This window comes from Arvicanthis niloticus, chromosome 1, assembly GCF_011762505.2.
Source record: "Arvicanthis niloticus isolate mArvNil1 chromosome 1, mArvNil1.pat.X, whole genome shotgun sequence".
Lineage (NCBI taxonomy): Eukaryota > Metazoa > Chordata > Mammalia > Rodentia > Muridae > Arvicanthis > Arvicanthis niloticus.
Window position 1 is genome coordinate 103,940,398 of NC_047658.1, and position 22,721 is coordinate 103,963,118.

At 47.0% G+C, this 22,721-nt stretch overlaps 1 protein-coding gene across 4 annotated transcripts in view; it reads left to right on the plus strand.

Moving 5' to 3' along the window:
• The window catches only part of Mgmt (O-6-methylguanine-DNA methyltransferase), a 227,567-nt gene extending 212,137 nt beyond the window's left edge, over positions 1-15,430 (plus strand). For 3 of the 4 annotated variants that reach the window (XM_034513841.2, XM_076912304.1, XM_076912305.1), the window contains 2 exons: positions 8,730-8,869; positions 15,129-15,430. In XM_034513841.2, the coding sequence (XP_034369732.1) occupies positions 8,730-8,869; positions 15,129-15,338 (350 nt within the window). In that variant the 3' untranslated portion in view covers positions 15,339-15,430. Of the gene's footprint in view, positions 1-1,253; positions 1,357-8,729; positions 8,870-15,128 lie in introns of all 4 variants that reach the window. The other variant, XM_076912306.1, reaches the window with a different exon arrangement.
• Positions 15,431-22,721: the final 7,291 nt, after the last annotated feature.

A 22,721-nucleotide genomic window follows, 5' to 3' on the forward strand; every position in this document is an offset into this window, starting at 1 on the left:
CTAACTGCCATGCTTCCCACCCTGACGATAATGGACTGAACCACTGAAACTGTAAGCCAGCCCCAATTAAATGTTCTTTACAAGAGTTATCTTAGTCATGATGTCTCTTCACAGCAATGAAAACCTAACTAAGTCCCCATCCTGAGTTTTCCGCTGTACCCTGCCTGTTCACCCTCTCTTCTTCCTTCACTCGCTGTGCCCTAACTTGAATGCTCAATTTTCCCTCTGTGTAGCTTGAGCTTTTCTTCATTATCATGTGATCGGGGTCACACAGTAGGTGTACTGTCTTACTCTGGGTTCTTCTGTTCTAAGTTCCACATTGAAGGTCCCTTTGTGTCTTTTTGCAGCTGACTATCTCTTGAATGGTTTACACATATACAGCTTTGTGTATATGTGTTAAGGGGCACTTTGATTGCTTACAGTTGTGGCATTATGAACAGGCCACTAGAAATGTTCACAGGCAAGTTTTTATGAGGACATTAGTTTTCAAACCAAAGGGAACAAATTTGAGTGCAGTTGCCAGATCACATGGTAATTTTCTGTTTAACTTGGTTTTTAAAATCACCAAACTGGTCAAATGTGGTGTGCACACCTGTAATTTCAGCACTCTGGAGGCTGAGGCAGACAGGTTGTGAGTTTAAGGCCAGTGTCCTACATAGTGTGATCCTATCTGAAAAAAAAAATGAAAAGAAAAGAAAAAGGAGAAGAAAAAGAAAAGAGAAAAGTTAAAATTAAAGGAAAAACTGAAATAAAAAAAGGAAAGAAAACCCCCAACTTCTGCCAAAACACCCAAAAATCTGTATTTTCACTACAATATGGGAATATGCCTCTTGCTCCATTATCCACACAGATCAGTGAGAAGGAGGGTTTTAGCCAGTCTCACAAGTGTGTAGTCACATCCTTATTATCCTTATTTAATGTGCAGATCCAAAGACAACTATGAATATCTTTATTTTTCCATTTTCTTACTTACATTCATACATGTTTTGGTAAAGTGTCTACTCAGACTTGCCCTGATTATACTTGGGTTGTTTTCTTCTTACTGCTCAATTTTAAGACTTCTTAGCACTGGTCCATTTGCATCCTGCCCAATGACTTTTTTATTTTTCTTATTATTTTTGTCTGTGGTAGAAGTAGATAGTTAACTGTCTAGATGTTTGTAGAGTTTCTTGCTACCTTTTGAGTTTCTTTTCTAGTCTAATGTTGTGATGGTCGGAGAGATAATTTATTTGGTTTTATTACATGTATTACAGATTGTTTTATGATGCATGATATAGCAAACCCTCTCTCTGGATCAGTGGCTTCATGGGTACTTGAAAAGAATATGTGTTCTTGTGCTACCCACAGTAGCCTCAAGTAAGTATCTATTGATCTGTTGGTGGGTGTGCTGGCTGGTGTTATGTCAACTTGATACAAGCTTGAAAAGGAGAGTTCTACAGATGAGGAAATGAGGTTCTAGGTGAGACTGTAGGACATTTTCTTAGTGATTAATGTGGGAAGGTCCAGCCCATAGTGGGTCACCCCTGTCTCATGGTCCTGGGTTCTATAAGAAAGCAGACTGAGCAAGTCACGTAGAACAAGCCAATAAGCATCCCTCCATGGCCTTTGCATCAACTGCTGCCTCTAGGTTCCTGCCCTGTTTGAGTTCCTGTCCTGACTTTCTTCATTGATGAACAGTGATGTGGAAGTATAAGCCCAAACCCCTTTTCTCCTCAACTGTCTTTGGTCATGATGTTTTATCATAACAGTAGAAAAGGAACTACAATTAAGATTCTGTTTCTGAGGCGTTCCTTCTTGCTGACTTTCTGTCTTCTGGCTTGATGGTTTGACTGGGAAGGTGTTTGAGTGCTGAAGGGTAATTATGGATTTCTCTAATTCTCTTCTCAATTTTCCCAGGTTTGGGTTCATACATCTTGGAACTTTGCTATTAGGCTCATAAATACTCTGGATGGACAAGTTGCTTTTTGAAGCTTTCTCCCTGAGAATATTCTTTACTTCTAAGGCTTCTTGGTCCCATAGTAATTCTCCTAACATTTGTTTTCTTTTATCTGTCCTGTGGCTCTCGTTTGAAGCAGGTTTCTGTTAGACAGCAGGTATTCCTGTTTTTATTTGTGCTAAGAGTGTCTGTCTCTCTTTTAAGATTTATTTTTATTTATGTTTATGTACACATGTGTGTAGGTATCCACAGTGGCCAAAAGAAGGTTCTGTGTCCTCTGAAGCAGGCCACTGTGAGCTACCTCACCTGGGTGCCGGGAACCAAATTCCAGTCCTCTGAAAGGATAGCAGGTATTCTTAACTCATGAGCTGCCTCTCCAGCCATGCCAGTCCTGTTACTGGTATGCTTAAGCCATTTCTAATTGATGCAGTCAGTCACTGATGTGCTTGGGCTTGGGTCACTGATGCAGTAATTGCTGTGTTTGGGCTTGGGTCCAACATTCTATTTGCTCTCCATTTCTTTGCACCTCTTTCCCATCCTCCTTCCTTTGGACCTATTTTATCAACACTAAGGGTTTTGGTTTTTTTTTATCTGCTTTTTAACCATCTCCACTTTTTGTAGATTTTTCTCATGATGGTTACAGAAATTGCAACATTCACTGCCTATCAAATTAAAAATCGACCTTTTGCCATTTTGAGTGGGGTTTAGAAACCTTATCCCCACAGAGACCCTCATATCTGAGGGATGAAGAGAAATGAAGTTTGGCTCAAGGTCAAATGGAAGAGACATACTGCCCTAGTCACCTCTCAACACAGGTATATGACCTTTCCCCTGACTATCTATAACCCTTTGTGTCTAGGTATGTTGAAATCTCATTGTGACCATTAATACTTGCAGATGTTAAATGAATTGAAACAAAAGGAAAGGAAAGGAAAGGAAAGGAAAGGAAAGGAAAGGAAAGGAAAGGAAAGGAAAGGAAAGGAAAGGAAAGGAAAGGAAAGGAAAGATAAGGAAAGGAAAGGAAAGGAAAGGAAAGGAAAGGAAAGGAAAGGAAAGGAAAGGAAAGGAAAGGAAAGGAAAGGAAGAACTCCTTAAGAATCAGTAGTTTGATATCCAGCCCTGTGTGCCCCATCTCTCCCACTCTGTATAGCTGGTTAGTTTATGGTGTAGGGGGAGAAACTTGGGGTCTCCTGAGTGCTAGGGAAGTGATTTATCCTAGATACACCTCCAACTCTTTCTTGCCTTATTCTCAGACATGATCCTGCTGGATAGCCCAGGATCTTTCTGCCTTCTCAGTAGCTAGATCACAGGCCTGTTCACCATGTCTGGCCATGCTGCTAGCCTCGTGGTATTCCCAGGTTCCCTCTGGTATCTCCTCCTTTCTCTGAAAGTTGGGGCTCTTAGCCATGGGTTATCTCAACTTTTCTCTGTTACCCAAAACCTTCTTCATATGTTAGTTTTATTCTTGGGGCATTTTAAAGACAGAATTCTGAGTTGGCTATGCCTTCCCTTTAGTGTGTTGAAAATGCTGCTCTGTCCCGGTGTCTCTGATAGAACCCCATGACTGTTCATATCACTGCCCATGGTAGAATGAGTTCTTTCTCCTCTGGCTCCTTCTCTATTTGTCGCTTTCAGCAGTGGGTAGAGTATTACCTGAGCAGGGCTTCTCAGAGTGTGTCCTGTTTGCAGTTTACTCCTTGAATTTCTCTAAAATTCTTTTCCATTCCACTCATTCTCTCCTCCTAGTGGTAATCCAACCAGAACAGTAGATGGTTTCACTGTGTCCTGTTAGTCCCCACACTTCTCGGGGAATTTTGTTGGGGACTCTTTTGGCTTGTCTACAGATCCTTGACCCTTCCCTCACATACCTCTGCTGTCATGCGGGTCTCATGAAGGGTAATTTGTAAGTCAAGTTATTGACTGTTTGGGGCCAAACTTTCTTGTTCATTCTTGAGAACTTCTATTTCTTTGTGGAGACCTTGTGCCTTGCATTTGTTTTGAGGGCATTTCCCCCTCTGCAGCATCTGTATGACATATCCTTTCATGTTTTATCCAGTAAGTCCAGCTTCTGCATCAGCCGCAGCCTGGCTTATCTTTCCCTAAGCATTAGACATGTTCCTAACCATGAACATGTACCTAATAATTGTGGATTAGAGCCTGATCATCCTGAATATTAGGAGACTCTGAGCCATGGCACACCCAAGATAAACAAGTAAAATATAACTTAAAAAAAAAAAACTCTTTTCCTCCATAGTCTTGCTGGTGCCTTCCAGTTCTCAGGGCTTCCCTTTCAATACTCTGGGAACAGCCAGGGCTTTGTTCAGGTTCTGCTGAAGACTGCTCATGTCTGAGTCCAGCATAGGGCTGAGCAGCAGAGAGATAGCGAGAAGGGGAAAGCAAGGGCCTTTCCCTACCTGCACACATGTTGCCACCAAAAAGGGCTCCCTATTCCTCAGGATGCAAGTTCCTGGGGCCACCACACCTCAGCTCCAGTAGTTTGATTTCCAGCCCTATGCTATCTTCTTAGCATAGTATTTGGGGGGACAGTGGAAGGACAGGGTCCTGGGAGATCCTTCTGCTCTTCTGACAGTCAAGGGAGCAATCCTAGCCTGGGATGAAGTAAAAGCTCTAACTGCTCATCATGTTGGTGATATTTCCCTTATCTGCCTGCTTCTAGTGATGTCACAACCCTCATAGAGCTACTGTCTACATTCTGCCAAGTTCTAGAAAGGTGTGTAATAGGAGGAACTGGGTGCAATGTACCGCCACCATCTGACCTGGAGCCAGATCTCACTTCTTTTTGTTTTCATGTTTTAGCTTCATTTCTTAAAACTCACCCTAGGGGATCCTGAAGATTAGGTATCATAAGTTCAAATGGCTGTGGTCTGTACCAGCCTCAGTAAAGTTCCTTCTGAGCTACCCATTGCTGCCAAGGGAACAGTCCCTGAGCAGGACCCTGTGTGAGGCACCTATGTGTCTGCCTGAGTGTTCCCTCCTTAAAGCATGGCCCAGGATGAACCCAAAGCTCAGTTCTGAAAGATGGCATCTCCTATGGAAGTCAGAGCTTTGTGACTGAGAGAAAAGACCCTGCCCATGCCCTTGGACATGCAAGCCAGACCCCAGAGCAAGGTATTTTGGGGTAGAGTCTAAGCTAAGTCTTGAAGGCTAGCCCTGTGACTGTTCTGTACTCAAGTGGCATATGGTAGAGACAAGGAATATCAAGGCAGCACCTACCTGGGATGTTTGGTGGAAGCCCAGGAAATGGTGGGCTCAAGAAGTAAGAGGGACAAAGCCAGACTGCTGCCTCCTCCCACCACATCCCCAGTGTAGGGTCTCCCTTATTAGAAGCAGCTGAGCTTCATGGGTCCAGGAGTTGAGATGACATTCCCCTTTAAGGCCATACTTCCTACTTCCTTAGCGTGCATCTAAAGCCTGTGTCTTCAACACGGTACCAGTTTGGGAAGCAGCATCCTCCCTCTTCTGATGATCTCAACACCAGGTGGTATTTGATAAATAATTCATTTACTTAGGTGGCTTCATTGCATGTACAAGCCATCAGAGGCATGTCCTTCAGAGAGGGAGTCTGAGGTATAGGAGAGCCTCCGGCAGAGCCTTAACCCCAGCTGCATGGACGTGACAAGGTCCTGGGGCAGAGAAGCAGGCTGGGGAAAGGAAACATTTGGAAGGGACATGACAGAGGGGCAAGCTTGAAGAACACCATACTGTAGCATGTAGGGACCATTTCCCACAGCACTGGAGTCGCTGGCCTGCTCCCTGTGGAGAGCCACACAGGGGGAAAATGGAGTTCATGGGTCTCCTAGGCTACACAACCTGACTTGGCCAGCCACCAAGGATTTTTGTGGCCACATCAACCTTCAGAAATTGTATTTTCTACATTAACATTGAACTTAAGTGATCAGATTTGCTTATGATTTAAAAATGGTCCTTAATGCAGAAATGCCAGCCCCTCCTTGCACTTAAGTGCAGAGTAAATCTGACTGTGCTCAGACCTCATCTCAGGCATTGTCTCTGAGAGCAGCTTTCACTAACTAGTGCATTTGCTCCTTACAGGATAAAGTAGGATGTTCAGGCACATTTGAGAATGATGTGCTTGACATATATAAAACACTGCTTCCTTAAAGCCACACTGCCCAGCGCCATGATTCTCAACCTGTAGGTCACGACCCCTTTGGAGATCAAATGACCCTTTTGCAGGGATGACATATCATATTTCCTGTGTATCAGATATTTACAATAAGATTCATAACAGTGGCAAAATTACAGTTATGAAGTACCAATGAAAATTATTTATGGTTGAGGGATCACTACAATATGAAGAACTGTGTTAAAGGGTCTATGCATTAAGAAGGTTGAGAAACACTGACTTAGTGTATTGGCCTAGTGGGGGCTGTGAACTAGTTACAAACTGGGTACCAGTCATCAGCATGCAGCTACATTGGTAAAGTGAGAGCGCCTGGCTAAGATGCATAGTACCCTAGTTCAATCCCCAGTACCATATGAAATAGGACATGGTGATTTTCATGTCTATAAATTCTATACTTAGAAGGTAGAAACAAAAGGGTTGGGAGTTCAAAGCCAGTCTGGGCTAGATGATAAAAACAGAAACAGTTTTTTATGATAAGCTGACAGCAAAGCTGAATATGGGGCTGTCAAGGTGGGCCAGTGGTTAAGAGCACGGGGTGCTCTTCAGGGGATACAGGTTCAATTCTCAGCACCCACACTGCAACTTACAACAGTGCAACTTCAGTTCTAGGGGGTCCAATGCCCTTTTCAGGCTCCCATGAGCACCAGCCATTCTTGTGGTGCATATACATCCATGCAGGTAAATACGCATACATATAAAATAAAAACAAGTATTAAAAAAAGTGAACATGTTTGATAATTTACACTGATATCTGAAGATATAAACTTTCCAGACACTTTTACAACCTGTGGCAAAAGATGCTTGGTGACCTGACAGTCCTTGGTCAGTGTCCCTATGGTGGGGAGCCTCCACTGTGTAGTGTTTCTCACAGTTACACTGAACCCAGTTAGATTTGTTTTAATCCCATCAGGTTTGCTAAAGCATTAGTCTATTCTAGGAAAAACAAAACAAAACAAAAAAACAAAAAAACAAAAAAAAAAAAAAAAAAAAAAAAAACAGCAAAAGTCCTGTCCGTAGGCTGCAGCACAAGCGATAGCCCACCAGGTCTACACCCTCTGAGGATGCCCAGGCTGCTTCTGCTTCTTACTGTGTGAGACTGCTTCTACTGCTCCCTCCCCAGGCAGCTCTCCGCCTTCCTTCTCCTCCTCTGCCCACTTCCTTTCCTTTTCTCAGACAACAGTAACAATAAGTATGATTAGCAAGGTGATTTCAAGCCCCTTTCAGAGGACAAGACAGTAAACAGAGCTTGTTTGCCTAAGGAAACCCTCCCAGCACCCAGCCACTCAAACCTCGCCTGTTAATGAACCCAGAGCCGTTAATGCGGTTTCTTCAGTTAAATTGATTCATGAATTTTGAAGAGAACATTATCTAATGAATTTTCTTTGAATAGAAAGCAATTAAAAGGACAAATCAGTCTGATTAACCCCAAAGTCACCCTCCTGCCACAAATGCTGTACAGTTTGAAATTATATCATAAAAAACTAGAGCGCATTCGCCGTGTCTGTGCCCTCTACTAATCCATGTAAATTAATGAACAACAAAGTTAATTTCTTCGATGACCCTTTTCTAGTATCACCTGGATTATGCTGATGTTTAATTTGCTTAATGTTATAATAAAGACTAAACAGGGTTTGGGTTTTTTTTTTTCCAGTGAAGTGATTATCATTCCCTTCAGTTAAGAAGTGATTTTTATTATTTAACATGCATGTGTTCCCTTTAAGGACCAAATCACACTCTGCCAGTTTGGCACCAAGTGTGGCAAGCTCTGTTGAGGGTACACATTCCCAGGGTCGTTCCTGCCCATGCAACCCTCCCCTTTGTTGTCCCCAGGGATGGAGGATGTGGCTTGGCCTCCATGCTCCCCATCCAGTGTGTCTCCTCTGGAAGACAATAGGAATCCATTTGTACCAGATTCCTCCTTGTATTCTGGGCTTATTCCTTACTCAAGATACATGCAGGGAATGATTCCCAAACCCAGGGGCATCAAGGGAAAGGAGCTGACCATGCCTTGCCCCAATCATTTCTGCTACAGGACACAAAATGGACCCCACTTGATATAGCTCGTCAAAGAAAATAGGGCTCCCTGCAGCCAGGGTCACTCTACAACCTGGGCATACTGGTGGAGGCATCTGGCATTCACAACAGCACAAGAGATGGTCCCCCCTCACTGCTGAGTGTGGATGGTTACAGAAGGGTTCCATCCAGTCCCTAGATATGTCCTCCTCCATCTCAACTGAAGTTGGAAATTAACCAGCAGTCCAAAAGGCTTCCACATAGGTGGGCCGGCAGAAACTCCCCGGGCCTGCTAATTGAACTGTGTGCAAAATGCTTGCCTGCCTGTTCACAGAAAGAGCATCACACACAGCCCCACACTGAACGTGAGGAAGCTAGAAGGAAATTAAAGATGCGGGAAGCCTTCCGAGGCCTGCCTGCTTTGTGCCTGCTTCACTCTCAGGTCTCCTTGCCTGTGCCACGGTGACAGAGCACTGTGTGGAGGCCCGTGTTTTAATTGAGTATAACAGTTCTATTTGTGCCATTGCATTTCCTGCTAGGGGACTGGCAGCTATTTATATCCGAGCTGCTGGAGCCGTTTGTCCAAATCACGTCATTCTGTTTTCTTTCTTTCAGATTCATTCACCAGACAGGTGTTATGGAAGCTGCTGAAGGTTGTGAAATTCGGAGAAATGGTTTCTTACCAGCAATTAGCAGCCCTGGCAGGCAACCCCAAAGCGGCTCGTGCAGTAGGAGGAGCGATGAGAAGCAATCCGGTAAGTTCTGCAGATGGGCGGCAGGCTGGATACCTGCATCTCAGGGCTTCAAGCCACCTGGGGAGCCAAGTGTCACTTGAGTAAATGTATTTCAGAGACCAACTATGTGGCTGGGATCAGGACGTGGGGTTGGCAACTGCTGTGAGAGGGACCTTTGTGTCCCAGCCACGTGAGCTCTTTGTCACAGTAGCCCCTACCAGAGAGGAAGAAGCCTGGAGAGTGGCAAGCAGACTAGACAGCAGGCTATTTATTTACTCCCCACCAGATAGTCCCCATGCTGGGTGCCTGTTGAGTAGCAGTCTTCTTCCGTACACTGGAAATACAGCTGCACATCCAGAAGACAAGAGCCATGTGGCACCAGCCTTCTGAGATGGTTTTGGTGAAATAGTACAACCCTATCTCCCTGGATACAATGAGCCTAGAAGATGTGACACTTTTCCTCTACTGTCCTTGGGTGTTAGCTCACCAGGAAAAGGCTCTTTCCCCAGAACTCGTCAGCATTGGTTTATCTTTCTTCTTACAATGCTGTCAGAGTTGATTGAGCACCAGGTTCCCATCCCACAAGAAGGTCATGCTTTTAGAGACACCCCATGATTCCACAAATATAGTGGGTGTCTTGGCTCAGCCAAGGGCCAACGCAACCAAGGATGAGACCAAGGCCCTGCGTGCCTGTGGGCCTTGTGTGGGTAAGAAGTCATGTCATCACACAATCCTCCGGGAGAATCCACATTGCCTCCAGGGTTCCTGAATGTCTCGAGCAGTCCCCCCCACCCCCCAGTGGCAGTATGTGTGTGCTGTAATGGTGATAAAGCTATGCGGGGTCCCAACATGATAGAAAAAGTCACCTGATTAGAAGCATACTTCTCTTGGAAGGGACATTGAGGAACGAACATTCTGTACCTCTTTGGGGGGTTATGTTATAGCAATGTGGCTGTTCTGGAACTCTCTCTGTAGACTAGGCTAGAACTCACAGAGATATCTGTCTCTACCCCCTGAGTGCTGGGCCTAAAGTCATGCATCAATGTACCAGACCATGAGGCATTGGATCTGGCAGTAGATAAAGAGACAGCTCCAATACGTGTGTTCTACGACTCCATGCAATGCCCCAGAAGGACAGAGAAAGGCAAGACAGTTTCTACCTTTTTCTGCTGCATCCCAGTAGCTACTTTTTTAAACACCCTGACCTCTGAGTAGAGTAGGTCTTACTGCACTATTCTGTCCTCACCCCCATCTGAATCCCTCCCAAGGCTAAGGAAGAGGTGTGGAGCTGCATTTCCCAGGCCACTCTTGCAGCAAGACTTGGGATTTATCCACAGTAAAGTTAAGTTGGAAACCAAGTTGTTCTGTTTGGCAAAAGTTTCCTGTACATACTCACATGAAGATGAAGATGAAGACGGCCCCATCATTGGGCACCAACACCACAGCTTCTGCTCTGAGTACAGCTAACATTTCTGCTGTAAGAACAAGGCCCTCTGCCCAGTGTGCACACTGGTAGCCATACTACATGCACTATTGTGGTGAGTCTCCATCATGCGCCACCAGAAACTGTATGAGGAGATACTGAGACTTGAGGGAAAGAAGCTCTGGACAGTGGTAAGCTCTGCCTGGTGCCCATCTTGGTAGGTGTCCTTCACCCCACTGACAACAGGGCCGAGTTGGAGTGGCTGTATGTGTCTCCTCTACCCCAGTGCTGCCAAGTTGGAATAAGTTCATAGAAAACAAAGTGCTTGTGTTTTGCCTAAGTGACACCACTTGTGCTGTGAGAACGAGAGGTTGTACAATGCCCGTCGCTGGAAACTGTCCTGCATCATTCCTTTGGTGGCTCACGGTAACCATGGCCTCATGCTGTGTTCTTACAGCTGCCCATTGCTGGGTTATCCCCTTCAAGAATAGGAGATGGATTTTGTAGGGTGGGAGTCTCCTCCATCCTGGAACTCAACTTCTCTAAAGTTTCTCAGGTGGGACTCACTGGCCTTGTCAGGAGACTAGGCAGTCTTTGGAAGCCACTACTCTGCTTCAGGGATGTCCAGCGCCAGAGGCCCCTCAACACCATCCTGACACACACGCTCAGAGAACCCCCTTCTGCCACATCCTCAGACACAATTTGCTAAATGTAGTTCAGAGGCAATCAATACAAGCTCAGGGAGTTTCCCACCTTTTTCTAAACAAACACATTCCTGAGGAGTTAGTTTATTCGCAGATTGCCATGAGCACCGATGACCCCTGAGTCCTGTTCTGCCATTCACCCAGATGGCTGTTGATAAAGATTTAGCATCATGTTCTGAGTGTCAGGGTTGTCAGCGGAGCTGAACCATTTGACCAGAAGAAAAAACCGCACCGGGAGCTATTGATTACAACTTCTCGGTGTCACTTGTTCACCAGGATTTAGGTATTGATGAGGCTGCGAGTGAAAACAAGCTTTCTCCCTTGTGGGCTCTGCCCAGAAGAACAAAGGCAAAGTTGGAAAAAAAATACTCAGCCAGTACCAGAATCAGAGGGATTCCATTATTGATTGCAAGGCTCCTTCATGTTATTTTTGTTGGAGACAAATCTATGGGTTTGGAAGTTTTATAGCAGTTGAGAAAGGGCTGGTGTGAGTGATGGATCCAGGTATTGGACAAATTAGATTTCGCAGCATGAAGATTTCAATGAAGCTTTAATACCATGGGCTCTTTGCGTATTGATAGCAATTGCGTTGCATGTAACAAGGGCTCTCAAGAAGAGGGCAGCAATGATACAGGTCCTTCAGATATGGCCATGGGGCCCCAGTAAATCTTATGGCTGAATACCTACTATTAACCCGACATGAAGCAGGGCCCATCTCTAAAGGTGAGCATGTGAGCAAGTCACCAGTCCACAGTGCATCCTGAGCCAGTGGTCCTCAACACAGCACTAATCCACAGAAGGAAGCAGAGAGCGGTATGTATGGTACTCCCTTTTAGAATCCCATAATGCTTTGAGAGGGAAGAAAAAGTCAAGTGGGATGACCTATCATGTGGAGTGGTGGAGTGTACATCTAGATATCGGCGAGACCAGGTTGACTGGCACACCTGCGCCAACCAAAGACAAAGGTTGGTATCATCTCCCACAGTCTTCTGACTCTGCATCACTACTGTATTTTTTTTTTTAAGAAATCAGTCATAGAAATGTTCCATTCTCAACATCTTTCATGGCTCCTTTCAAGATCAAGGTCAGATGCTGTCCTACACACACACACCTGGAATTCCACTTCTCATCCCATGCAGCTCCGATCTGCATAGTCAGCTCTCTCCCCCTCTGGTCTTCATGGCAGTTGTCCTTAAAATTACTCACAGACCACATCTGTGCATGTCATCCTGATAGCCAAACTCGGCGTCAAAGCAGAATAATATCTGTGAGGTTGGAAATCACACCCCTCATCTCCCAAGCTTATAAAACCTCAGTGATCCTCAGTTCCACGGGGTCCCACTGCCGTGTCAGTCACTTGACAAGGGAGTCATCAGGAAGACAGGCAGCTTCAGACTCCTGCTGGTTAGAACTGGTTTTGCCACCTAACAGCCAAGTGGCTTTTACATGGGTTCAGTGCCCTTGACTTGAGGTGTTGGAGGACTGCAGGGGGCTGGCTACATAGGTAGTCTCACATCAAGCCCAAGAAACACCTTATCAGGGGTGAGGGCTGGGGTGACCTCATCTGCTGGATCATGTGTGCTACACGCCAACAAGGAGCACCCTGGGCTCAGGGGGTGAACAGTGAGGAGAAGACATGGTGGTGACCATGGCACATATGGCTGCCCATATGAATACTTTGAGCAGCAAGGAAGCAGCAACCGTAGGATGCACTACTTCTGAGATAATGAGTTCAATATTTTAGATATCTGTGCCGGGCAGCTTCCTTTAGACCATCAGCTGGCCAGAAGCGACTCACTATGTTCCACTCACTTGTCATGGTAGATAGAAAAGACAGTGGTGCATCATGGGTAGATTCTGAGCCACAGGGAAAGGAGGAGAGAAGAAAGATGGGAGGGACATAGGTGGTACCCAGCAGCACCTGTGCAGTCCTCCCACTGGAGCCCTGCAGGAGTAGCTGGCTCACCACAGCAGAACACCTGAGATAACCTCAGACTTACACACCTACTATCTGCATGTGTCAGGGCAGCTCAGAACCTTCCAGAATGAACCCTGAACCTCCAGAGCTCACTGAAGCAGATGCCCAGAACTCAGGTTGTGTTCACTGAAACTTGCCATTGCTACATCACAACCCATGTTCCCCGGGCCCCAGTCACAGTAAGCTCTATGGGATGCTGGCACCACAGTGGCTGTGTGAGCCCTCATTTAGCCCTCTGGTTAAAGCTTTCCTGGAACTACCCATTAGGATCTCAGGGCCAAAATGTCCATTGAATCCGCAGCATTCTCTGCAGTAGGCACATAAGACATGTTCCTTGCCAGGGCAGGTGTGCAGCCATTCCTGCCAAGCCAAGTATAGTCATACTCTTACATTGTTGCCCAGTGTAACCAGTGAACCAGTGAGGAATAAAGCTATGAGGATGAACACTAGATAGGAGGAGATGGCACAGCCCTGACATTTTCCCAGTGATTGCCACCAGGATGAGGTCCCCTCACCAGCCCTGCCACCTCTGACTACCCTGGCTAATGCACACATTGGCCTTCTTTGAAGGAAATCGGAGTACAGATACATCTTCTGCAGACATGCTATCTGTTTTCATCTCTTCCTCCTCTGCAGGGTGGGAGTGGGTGAGGCCAGAAGTGTCTCTATCCACAAAGCAGAAGGGCCCCAGTAGCTGTCAGCCTCCGCAGATGGTGGACCATGGAGCCTCAGTCCATATAGCCCAGCCACCTGCTTAGTGAGCTAGGCAGACAGTTATCAGTCCCCTGTGGACCACTGCTGAAGTAAGCACATTTCCTATGCAGAAATAGGAATCCCCTCATCCTAGTGACTGGATGTCAAAGAATGAAGCCTGGACAAGGTGGCTCAACTTTGTGGCTACAGGTTGAGCATCAGAGTCCCTTTGGTATGAACATTGCCCTGGAGCCCAGTCCCCATGAGCACCTGGCATCCAGATCTTTTGGATACCAAGATGTCTACAGGTTTGCATAGTGCCAGGTCAGGGAAATGGTGAGACAGTTGCTACTAGGGGGCTCATGAGTTACAAGCCCCTGTTTTTGAGCTTGCCAGAGTCAGTAAGAAGAAACACTGAATATATTCCCCCAATTCTTTGTTTGGTGCGACATTTTGCATAGCAGGTGACTGGGCGAATGGCTCAGAACACATAAGCAACACCACAGTCCAAGCATACACGTGCCTGGCCATCATCATCCTTGGTACTCTCTGCCTCACCGTCTCCTTAGATGCTTGTTTCCACTAAGAAGGGGCCTCCCTTGGAGTAAATCCATATGTTACAGTAGAAAAGAATCCATACTTAGCTTGACTCACACCATTAAGGATTGGCGAGCTGCCTTTGGTACCTCAGGCCATCTGAGTTGGGAGGGTGCAGCAGCCCTAATAAGGACTTTCTAGTCTACAGGCCTTGTTGGGATAGAGCAACCCACTGACCATACCCACCCTTGGGTATGCTGCCAATGGCAGTGTGTCCAGGGGAAGACAGACACTGGTACTTGTGAGACTCCATGTTTGCAGAAGGGAAGGGAAAGACAAACGCCCAATACACAGACACGGCATAAGCAACCTTGGCCAGCTTTGCCTGTAAAGGACAACCAGGGAGTATTTTGAGCCTTCACAAACCAACCACATATAATAGCCAAAGGCATAGTTGTTTTCAAATAAAACTTTATTTAAAAAAATCAGAAGGTGGACAGCAGCAACCCCTCAGCTATGATTTGCTAACTTCTTAGGTGAACTGGGCCTGCCATTGTCCTTGAAGATTCTGGTTACAGCTTGGCAATGACAGAGAATGTTACTTCCTGTGTAGAACTCAGAAACGTGGTTTTAACTTCCGGAGGTAAACTTGATAAATCATTTCCCAAATGTAGTCAGGCATCCTCCTCCTAAGCCTGACATAAAGAATCCCATATCCCACACACACCTCAGAGCAGGTGTTCTTCCTCCATACCCCAAAGGATACCCCCCAGGCCTCTGTGGAGTACAAAGTAGGGATACTGAAGCAACCAGCATCACTACCATGCCAGCAGCCTGCTAACTGGAGAGCTACCTGATGGTGTTGGACAGTCACAGGCAGGACATTGTCCATAGCACAGAAACCTAGCCTAGACCCATACTGACAGTGACACATCTGTTTTTCAGGTCCCCATCCTCATCCCCTGCCACAGGGTGGTTCGCAGTGACGGTACCATCGGCAATTACTCTGGAGGAGGGCAGGCTGTGAAAGAGTGGCTTCTGGCCCACGAGGGCATCCCGACTGGACAGCCAGCCTCCAAGGACTTGGGTCTGACTGAGACCTGGCTCAAGTCATCCTTCGAGTCTACCAGCTCCAAGCCTTGTGGCCGAAATTGAGTAACCGTTTGAATGACACATAGATGTACCGCAGTGTTGGAAGCGGATGTGTGGTGGTACCACTATATTAAAAGAGCTGCATGTGTCCTGGGGGACGTGGTGTGACTGCCCTTTCTTGTTTCTACATTTTACAGCAGAATGAGTTCAGACGACCCACCTCGAGTATGTCATCAGTTCCCTCCTCTGACATGGTTATTGTTCTATTTTTAATGCCCATTAAAATGGGGGTGAGTGAGAAAGGCCTGCTGAGCCTTAGGGTCCCTTTGTGTGAGGGGAGACACATCTGACACCTGCAGGCAACAGCTGGACACCCAGACTGTCCACACTGAACAGCTGACCTCACCCTGGTAGGGCCCCCAACTCATCCTTCAAGCCACTTACCCTGTGGAGGTGGCAACCCCCATTCAGTTTCTCCCTTGCTGGCTGCAGGGAGGGACAGGCTAGCAAGTGAATGCTTTGTTGAGGGCCTCAGTGTTGCTTCCCCATCTGCCAGAAAAGTGCCTTGTATCCACAGTGGATGCAAGATGATTAAGCAGAAAAAAAAAAAGTTGCCATCTTTCAAACACTGGTTTGGAGTGTTGAATAGCAGCATTTGATCACCCCCAAATTCCAGCTGCCCTTTCTTTCCTTGTTTTTGAATGTTCCTAGTAGTAGGTGGAAGAGACACACACAGTCCCTCCTGGGAGCCACAAGGACCAGGAACCTGTAAAGGTCCCAGCAGTCTGTGTTGATCTCATGCATTCAAGGTTATACAGTTCCTCAGCTCATGCTGCCACCAGTGCCCGAGACTGTCTCTGGATCTGCTGTGAGGCACCTCGTGGTGCTTTACAATTATGTCATCCTCCCAGCTTTAAAGTCTGCTAGTCCCAAAAAGTGAGAGGAAACCCAGCAAGGTGTATGGGTAAGTAAAGCAACATGTGATTGGAGGAACAAACCACCAACTGTGTCGTGGAGAGCTTGGTTTTATGGTTCCTCTCTGACAGCAGGGGCCACTCATGTCATGTGACATGGAATCACAGCCTCTACGGAACCCTCCTCGGTGCATTTGGTACTGCCTGCTACCTTGACACCCACACTAACAAACCTCAGGCCTTTCTCCCCAGTTAATTTATCATGTCCTCATCTTACCTCAGCCACACTGTGGTACTTTTGTACAGGGCCATCACCAATACCGCACTTTGTGAATTTGGTCGTCACCTATCATCACAGAGCAAGGTGGGTCTTCTTTATGTGGTGAGCCCCATAACTCAAGTTTTCAGGACAGGGCTGGGCATGCACTCTGGCTTCCTTCCATCTGGTCTCACCAGGGTGTTTTGTGCTCATTTCCTAGAAGGGCCATCTCTGTCTGACAGGGCCAGCAAGACTCACAGAAAGGGCTGGGGTAATTGTATCAGAGTAATGCCACACTGGTGACTCTCCAGCACTAGGAAGTCACTGTATGTTTGTGTCCTCTGCCTGTTCTCAAAGAGCCTTGTATGTAGGTGTTCCAACAGAGGGCGCTGTGGCTGCAGTGTGCTGTGGAGACCCCAGCCTGCACTCTGCTTTCAGAGGAGTTGGAAGGTGGGCATCAGGGTCGAAGTCAACTGTTTCTGCGCAGGTCCTCCACCCTGCAGTGTGGGCCATCAGGCCAGTGCCTTGTATATAGACCTCCAGTGCCTAGGTGGCCTATGTAATGGGAGTTTTCCTTATGATCTCTACAGTTCCAAATAGATCCAGGCTCTAAGAGGAGCCTGGGGCTGTACAGACATCCACGGCCGAACCCCCAGCATGGGACAGCCACATGCGGCCGGGACGCCAACCCCATCAAAGCCACAAGGGCAACCTGGCAGTTCCAGGTAGCCTGGAATGATGAGCGGGTGTGCTTGGGCCTGCCCTTGGAGCGATACGAAAGCCGTGTCTGCTCCCCTCTCCGAGGGTTTCCTCTGCGCTGTCATAACAGGTTCATAGATGCCCCGAGGTAGCCGTTGACAGCAGCAGGACTCACTGCAGTGACCGTGTACTGCTCCAAGGATAAACTCTGCAGAGGCTGACATGAAACGCCAGCACGGTCGCCTGGAGCCGCTCTGGCTCCGGGTTGCAGCGCAGCTTGTGAAAATGAGAGGAAGAGGAAAGGCATAAAGAATTACAAAAATATTTTCCAAATAAAAAGAAATGTTGAAACAAGAAAGCTGTGTTCTTTGGCCTTGGCCCCCGGTCCCCCTCACCTATGAAGCCTTCATGCCCTGAGCTTCTATGCTTTGAATGCTCACACAGAGGCCTGTGCAGCCTGTCAGCTGCTGCTGCAACGAGACTTTCTGCCGGCTACCCTGTCACCTTGCCACCTCAGTAAACCATGGTGACCAAAGGCTCAGACATCACAGGCAGCAGAATAGATAAATGGATTTGGCCGTGAAGGAAGCTGAAATTTGGAAGGGGGTGTTTTTCTCCCAGTCTCGTCCCTATTAAGGGCACACATGCCACCCACTAACCCATGCCCTGTGACCTTACCAAAGGATGAATAGACAAGAATATGAGTCTGACTTACTTTCTTCCCAAAGTAGAGAGGCTCTAATCTGGAGAAAGGTCAGTCCTGGATCTGGAAGCCACATTCCTGTCCAAGGCATTATAGAATGAAGGGGTCATTCTTTGCGGTTCTAGAGGTACAGACAGTGGGTATTTCAGGGGAGATGAAAGAATTGCTTAGAAGGTAACTGGATGTTTAACTCCCTACCAGAGAGTTTCTGGGATGTTGTCTGGGGCTCTGCCATGTGCTGGAGATCCATACTTCTTGATATCTTCCAGTAGACCTTTCTCTCCTTTATATAGGTTTTGTAGGCTACTACTTCCCTCTTGCCCCAAGTCCCCCTTTTTAAAAGGGGCCTAGTGTGCCTATCATTGATACAGTCATACTGAGACCTTGACATCAGGACAGCCTTCTCATACAAAACTCACACTAGGTGTGGTCTGGAGCCATGGACGGGTTTTGAACTATCTCTAGAATAGCTTCTTGCAGTCATCCACAACTAGGTAAAATACTACACGGATTTCACTGTAACCCTGAATCTAGTCTTCAAGAACAAAATGGCTCTATGGGGCTTGGCCCAAGCTCAGACCTCAATGCTATCAGAGTGACAAGAGAATTCCGCACTGAATCTGTGTGAAACCGTTCCTTTTCCTCAAGAGTATTCCAGACAGCTCAGTGGTGCTTTGGTTTCAGACAATGCATGATAGGACTCTGGGGTGATAGGCACACTTAATGTGGGACCCAAGGAGAAGTTTATTTCACTCTGAAGATTTCTCTGAAAGTCCATTCAGGAAGCTAAACTTTTTGCAGCTTCCTCCTCTTGGCAGAAGTCTGGGCCCCTGTGTGTCTTGTTTGTGTGAGTCTCATAAATATATCAGAGGATGGGTAGAGGCCCTCGGGTAGGAAACTAAATTTCTTTGGACTTCCCCATGCCATCTTTGTCTGTTCTTTCTTTTCACAAACGTTGTTGTTAAACATTTGCATTTAAGAATCTGGAGCATGCAGAGCACAGAAGGCCACACAGGATGAAGTTGCAGCTGTTGGTGAGGTAGAAGCGGGAGGATGGTGACTTAGAGGACTGAATTATATAGAAGACCTGTGTCTTACATACAAAATTTAAAAGAACAACACTTGTGAGGCAGAGGCAGAATGGGAGGCCAGCCTGGTCTACCTAGCAAGTTCGAGGCTAGGAAGAACTACATAGGAAGATGTTCCAAAACAGCAACCAAAAAAAAAAAAAAAACCAAAAGGAAAAAAATTATTTTTTGAAGAATCAAGTTCCTGGCAGTATCACTTGAACAGTCTGAAAAAAGTGAGAGTCTGCAAAAGGCTCCTTCCTAGTCCTATTGTATGTCTGTCTGTCTTGTCTGTCTGCCTGCCTGCCTGCCTGTCTAAAGCAAAGAGGAAATGTCTATCAAAAGTCAAGGCAAGAATCCGTAAGTCCAGACATGGCTCCAGGTGACCAAGGGCGGGCGTCTGGGGGCCTCGGAATCCCAGGACCCCATGGCTCCAGCTGCTGACAGATGGTAAATGCCTGGCCTCCATCACACAGGGCCTCTCCAACAAGGATCTGTGGTGGGGTTGGGGGCCAGAGTGGATGAGGAAGTAGGAAGTAGATGCTGGGCCATGAGGTGCAAATTGACAGCAGGGCCCAGCCTGACAGCACCTCTGATTGATGAGAGGACACTGTTAACAAGCCTTTAAAGTTTCTCATTAATGTTTTTTTTTTCCACTGAAAAGAGCCACAAGAAGAAAATTCCACATGGACGGTAATTAAGATCGATCCTGTACAGTACGGTGCTGGCGCTGTTGGGAGCCTTTAGAAGAAAGCAAACCCTCCTATTAAACACTCATTTTCAGCCTGCCAACTTCTAGGTTATTGAAGCCCTGTGCCAGGTGGGGAATTCGAGTGAGGCACATTTTGTGGACTAAAGTGGTGGGCCTCACCGGGAACCCATTTTCACTGAGGATGCAGAGTGGAGCCTCCACATTTTCCTTGCCATGATCTCTGACTTAGTGGCCCAGGAAAGGAATAATGCACCCAGGGGTGCTGAGTGACAGCAGCTCCCACCCAGTCCCATGGAGTGTCAGAGCTGGCACAGCAAGGTATGTGTGACACTCCAAGAGACTCAGACACTAGAGTGAGATGGAAGCCAGAGGAAGAAGCAACAGGGTTAGGAATGGTTAGTATCTCTCTACTTATGCACATAGGACATGGCAACCCAAGTCTCTGTGCTATGCAGCCTGAACTATGTGTGCCTTCAGGTCCATTTGTTGAATGAGTTGGAACCCAGCTGGAGAGGATGCCAGTGTCCAAATGGCCTGTGGTGTCTGACACTCTGCAGAACTACTATTTCCACATGTTTTGGTTGGCATGGCTACAAGAAGGTGGTGCGCCTGTGAGATTTTTGAAAGCCAGGGATGGGGTGGGGGGCACTTAGGGGGTGACTTACAGTGGAGTCTATCAGGAGGCCTTCCTTGTGGCACTTGGCTCAAGAACCTCCCATTCTTGGTCCTCTGTGGGAAGCTGGGTTCTAGCCTGGCTGAGAGAGGGTCCCCGTAGAACATGAGACAATTGCCAGGGCCTTGCCTTCCAATATCTAGGAGTCAAGGAGCATTTCTGCATCCAGGCTATCCCACCAGGCAGAGATGGCTCTAAAGACCCTCCATTGTTCAGGATCAGCCCATGTGAGTACCTGAGGCTGAGCAGCCAGTCCATCACTGTAAACACCAACAAGCCTGGCCTAACCAGGTGTCCTGAAGATGGACCTTTCCCAGTTGCCAGGGTATGAGAATTCTCACTGAAGTAAGTCTCTTCTCTGTCGCCATGTTAGACCACTCGGAAAAAAAGACTTTCTGGAATACAGGCAGCTACTGTGCACCACAGGTTCTGTGTGGTGAACCTGGATGGCAGGCATGGAGCTTTGACTACAGTCCTTTCCTTCAGCTGGCTCCTGGGAAGTACCTCACTGTGGACTCCTTCCTGGCTGATTGTTCTACCCAGTGCACCAAGGCTTCTTGAAGGAGCCCCATATTAGAGGAATTGGTGGAAGACTAGCCTCAAGCCATCCCTGGAACATTCTGGAGTCAATTCTTAGAGAAAGGCTATGGACTAAGAGTCCCACCGCTGACCACATTTGGAAGCCATCTTTCTGGCTCTTGGGTCCTGGATCAGAGCATTCCCCACAGGCTCTGCATGACATGTACCAAACACCATTCACTGCATCAGGTGGGTCAGTCCTTTGGGGATTCCTGTGCCATTTTGGATAGATCTTAGGAAGAGCCACTCACTGTGTCCTCAGCAGGCTTCACTTATCCCTGGAGCCAGAAGCAGCCAATCCTTTCCAAGTCCACAGGACTTCTCCAACTAGGGAAGGCTGCAGGTCCCAGACATACCAGGTCTATGGGGAATGCTGCACTTCAAGTCTTACCTAGAAGGCAACAGTTGGCATACAGCGATGTCAGCCATGCGACTTTTCCCCTTGTGACTTCTGTGTGTACCCCGCAATCAGGGGGCAGTTCCTCTGCCTTTAGGAAAGTCCTGGGCATGAGCACAGACCTCAGACTACCTCTGTACACAAGCCAGTGCATTCAACCCAACTCTGCTCATGCCTTTTGTAACTGGGTCTTAGGCAGGATTGTGACCCACGATAGAAACAGGTGCAACCCAACAGGTACAGCCAGTACCAAACCTTCCAACTTCACTATGTCAGGTCTGGCCAGCACCTCCATAGCCAGCTCAAAAAGCTAACAAAAGCCAGTTATCTGTGTCCCAGAGCTTCCCCAGAAGACCAGGACCCTGGGCATCTCTGTCCCACCTCCAACAGGATGCTCTTCAGTCTGATGGGACAGAGCCACTGAAAATTTGTCAGGGATTAAATCTAGAATGGTTTAGTAGGTGGAAAGAGGAATCATGGGTATTGGTGGCTGTTAGTGATTCTGAAGAAGGTGGAAGGTATCCTGAGATTGGGGTTAAAGCTGGTTGGCCTGCAGAGAGCCTGGTTATTTTCACACCTTTTGATGATGGCCTCTGTGAACTGAGCACTCTCCTCTCAGTCTTGCCTTGCTGTAATGGCTGTCAACAAAAGCTCAAGCTGTTCTATCCTGCTTCTGAGATGTGAGGGGGAGGCATCTTTCTGACTCCCGGAGAATAGTTAGGTGATAAGATTGGGAATAGCTCACCAAGGTCCTTGTTGTCCCTGTCTAGGAGACACCAGGGTATAAAGAGCAGGCCTTGGGTATTGCCAGAACTATCAAGAGATCCCTGAAGATCAGACTCCAAGGAACAAGGGATAAAGGCAGTCATAAATACACCTAAATTCTCGTTATCAGATAAGGAAATGGAACCAGCCTAGTTATCAATCAGTGAGAGTAGGGGTGAGTACCTGGAATAGTAAGAGGCATGTTGTATGACTACCTGCCTCTCTCCATCCTCACAGGAAGAAGCCTGTCCTACATACTGGTAAGCGGGAGAAGGTAGTACAGGATGGTGCCAAGTGGGCTTCTGATTGTGTGCTCAGAAAGGCCATGAAGTTGCAGTGGTTGCATCTGTTGCTAATGGCTGTCTCCACGGGCAGTTTTGCCTTCTTCATACCTAACCGGCTATGCCTACAAACACAACTGTGCACATAGTCTATCATTCTGTATGCATATTATGTGGACAGGGAAAGTAGGCAGAGTCTTCAGTTGTGCAAGGAACACTGGGAAAGGGCCAGCCGAAGGTCTCAGAGAGTAAAACACCTGCTGACCCTCAATAGTTGTCCTCTGACCTCCACATTGGCATCATGACATTTGTCCACCTATGTACACTCACATAAACCATGTACACACATTAAACAAGTACTTTTTTTAAAGAAAGAGATTGGTGAAAGTAATAGTAA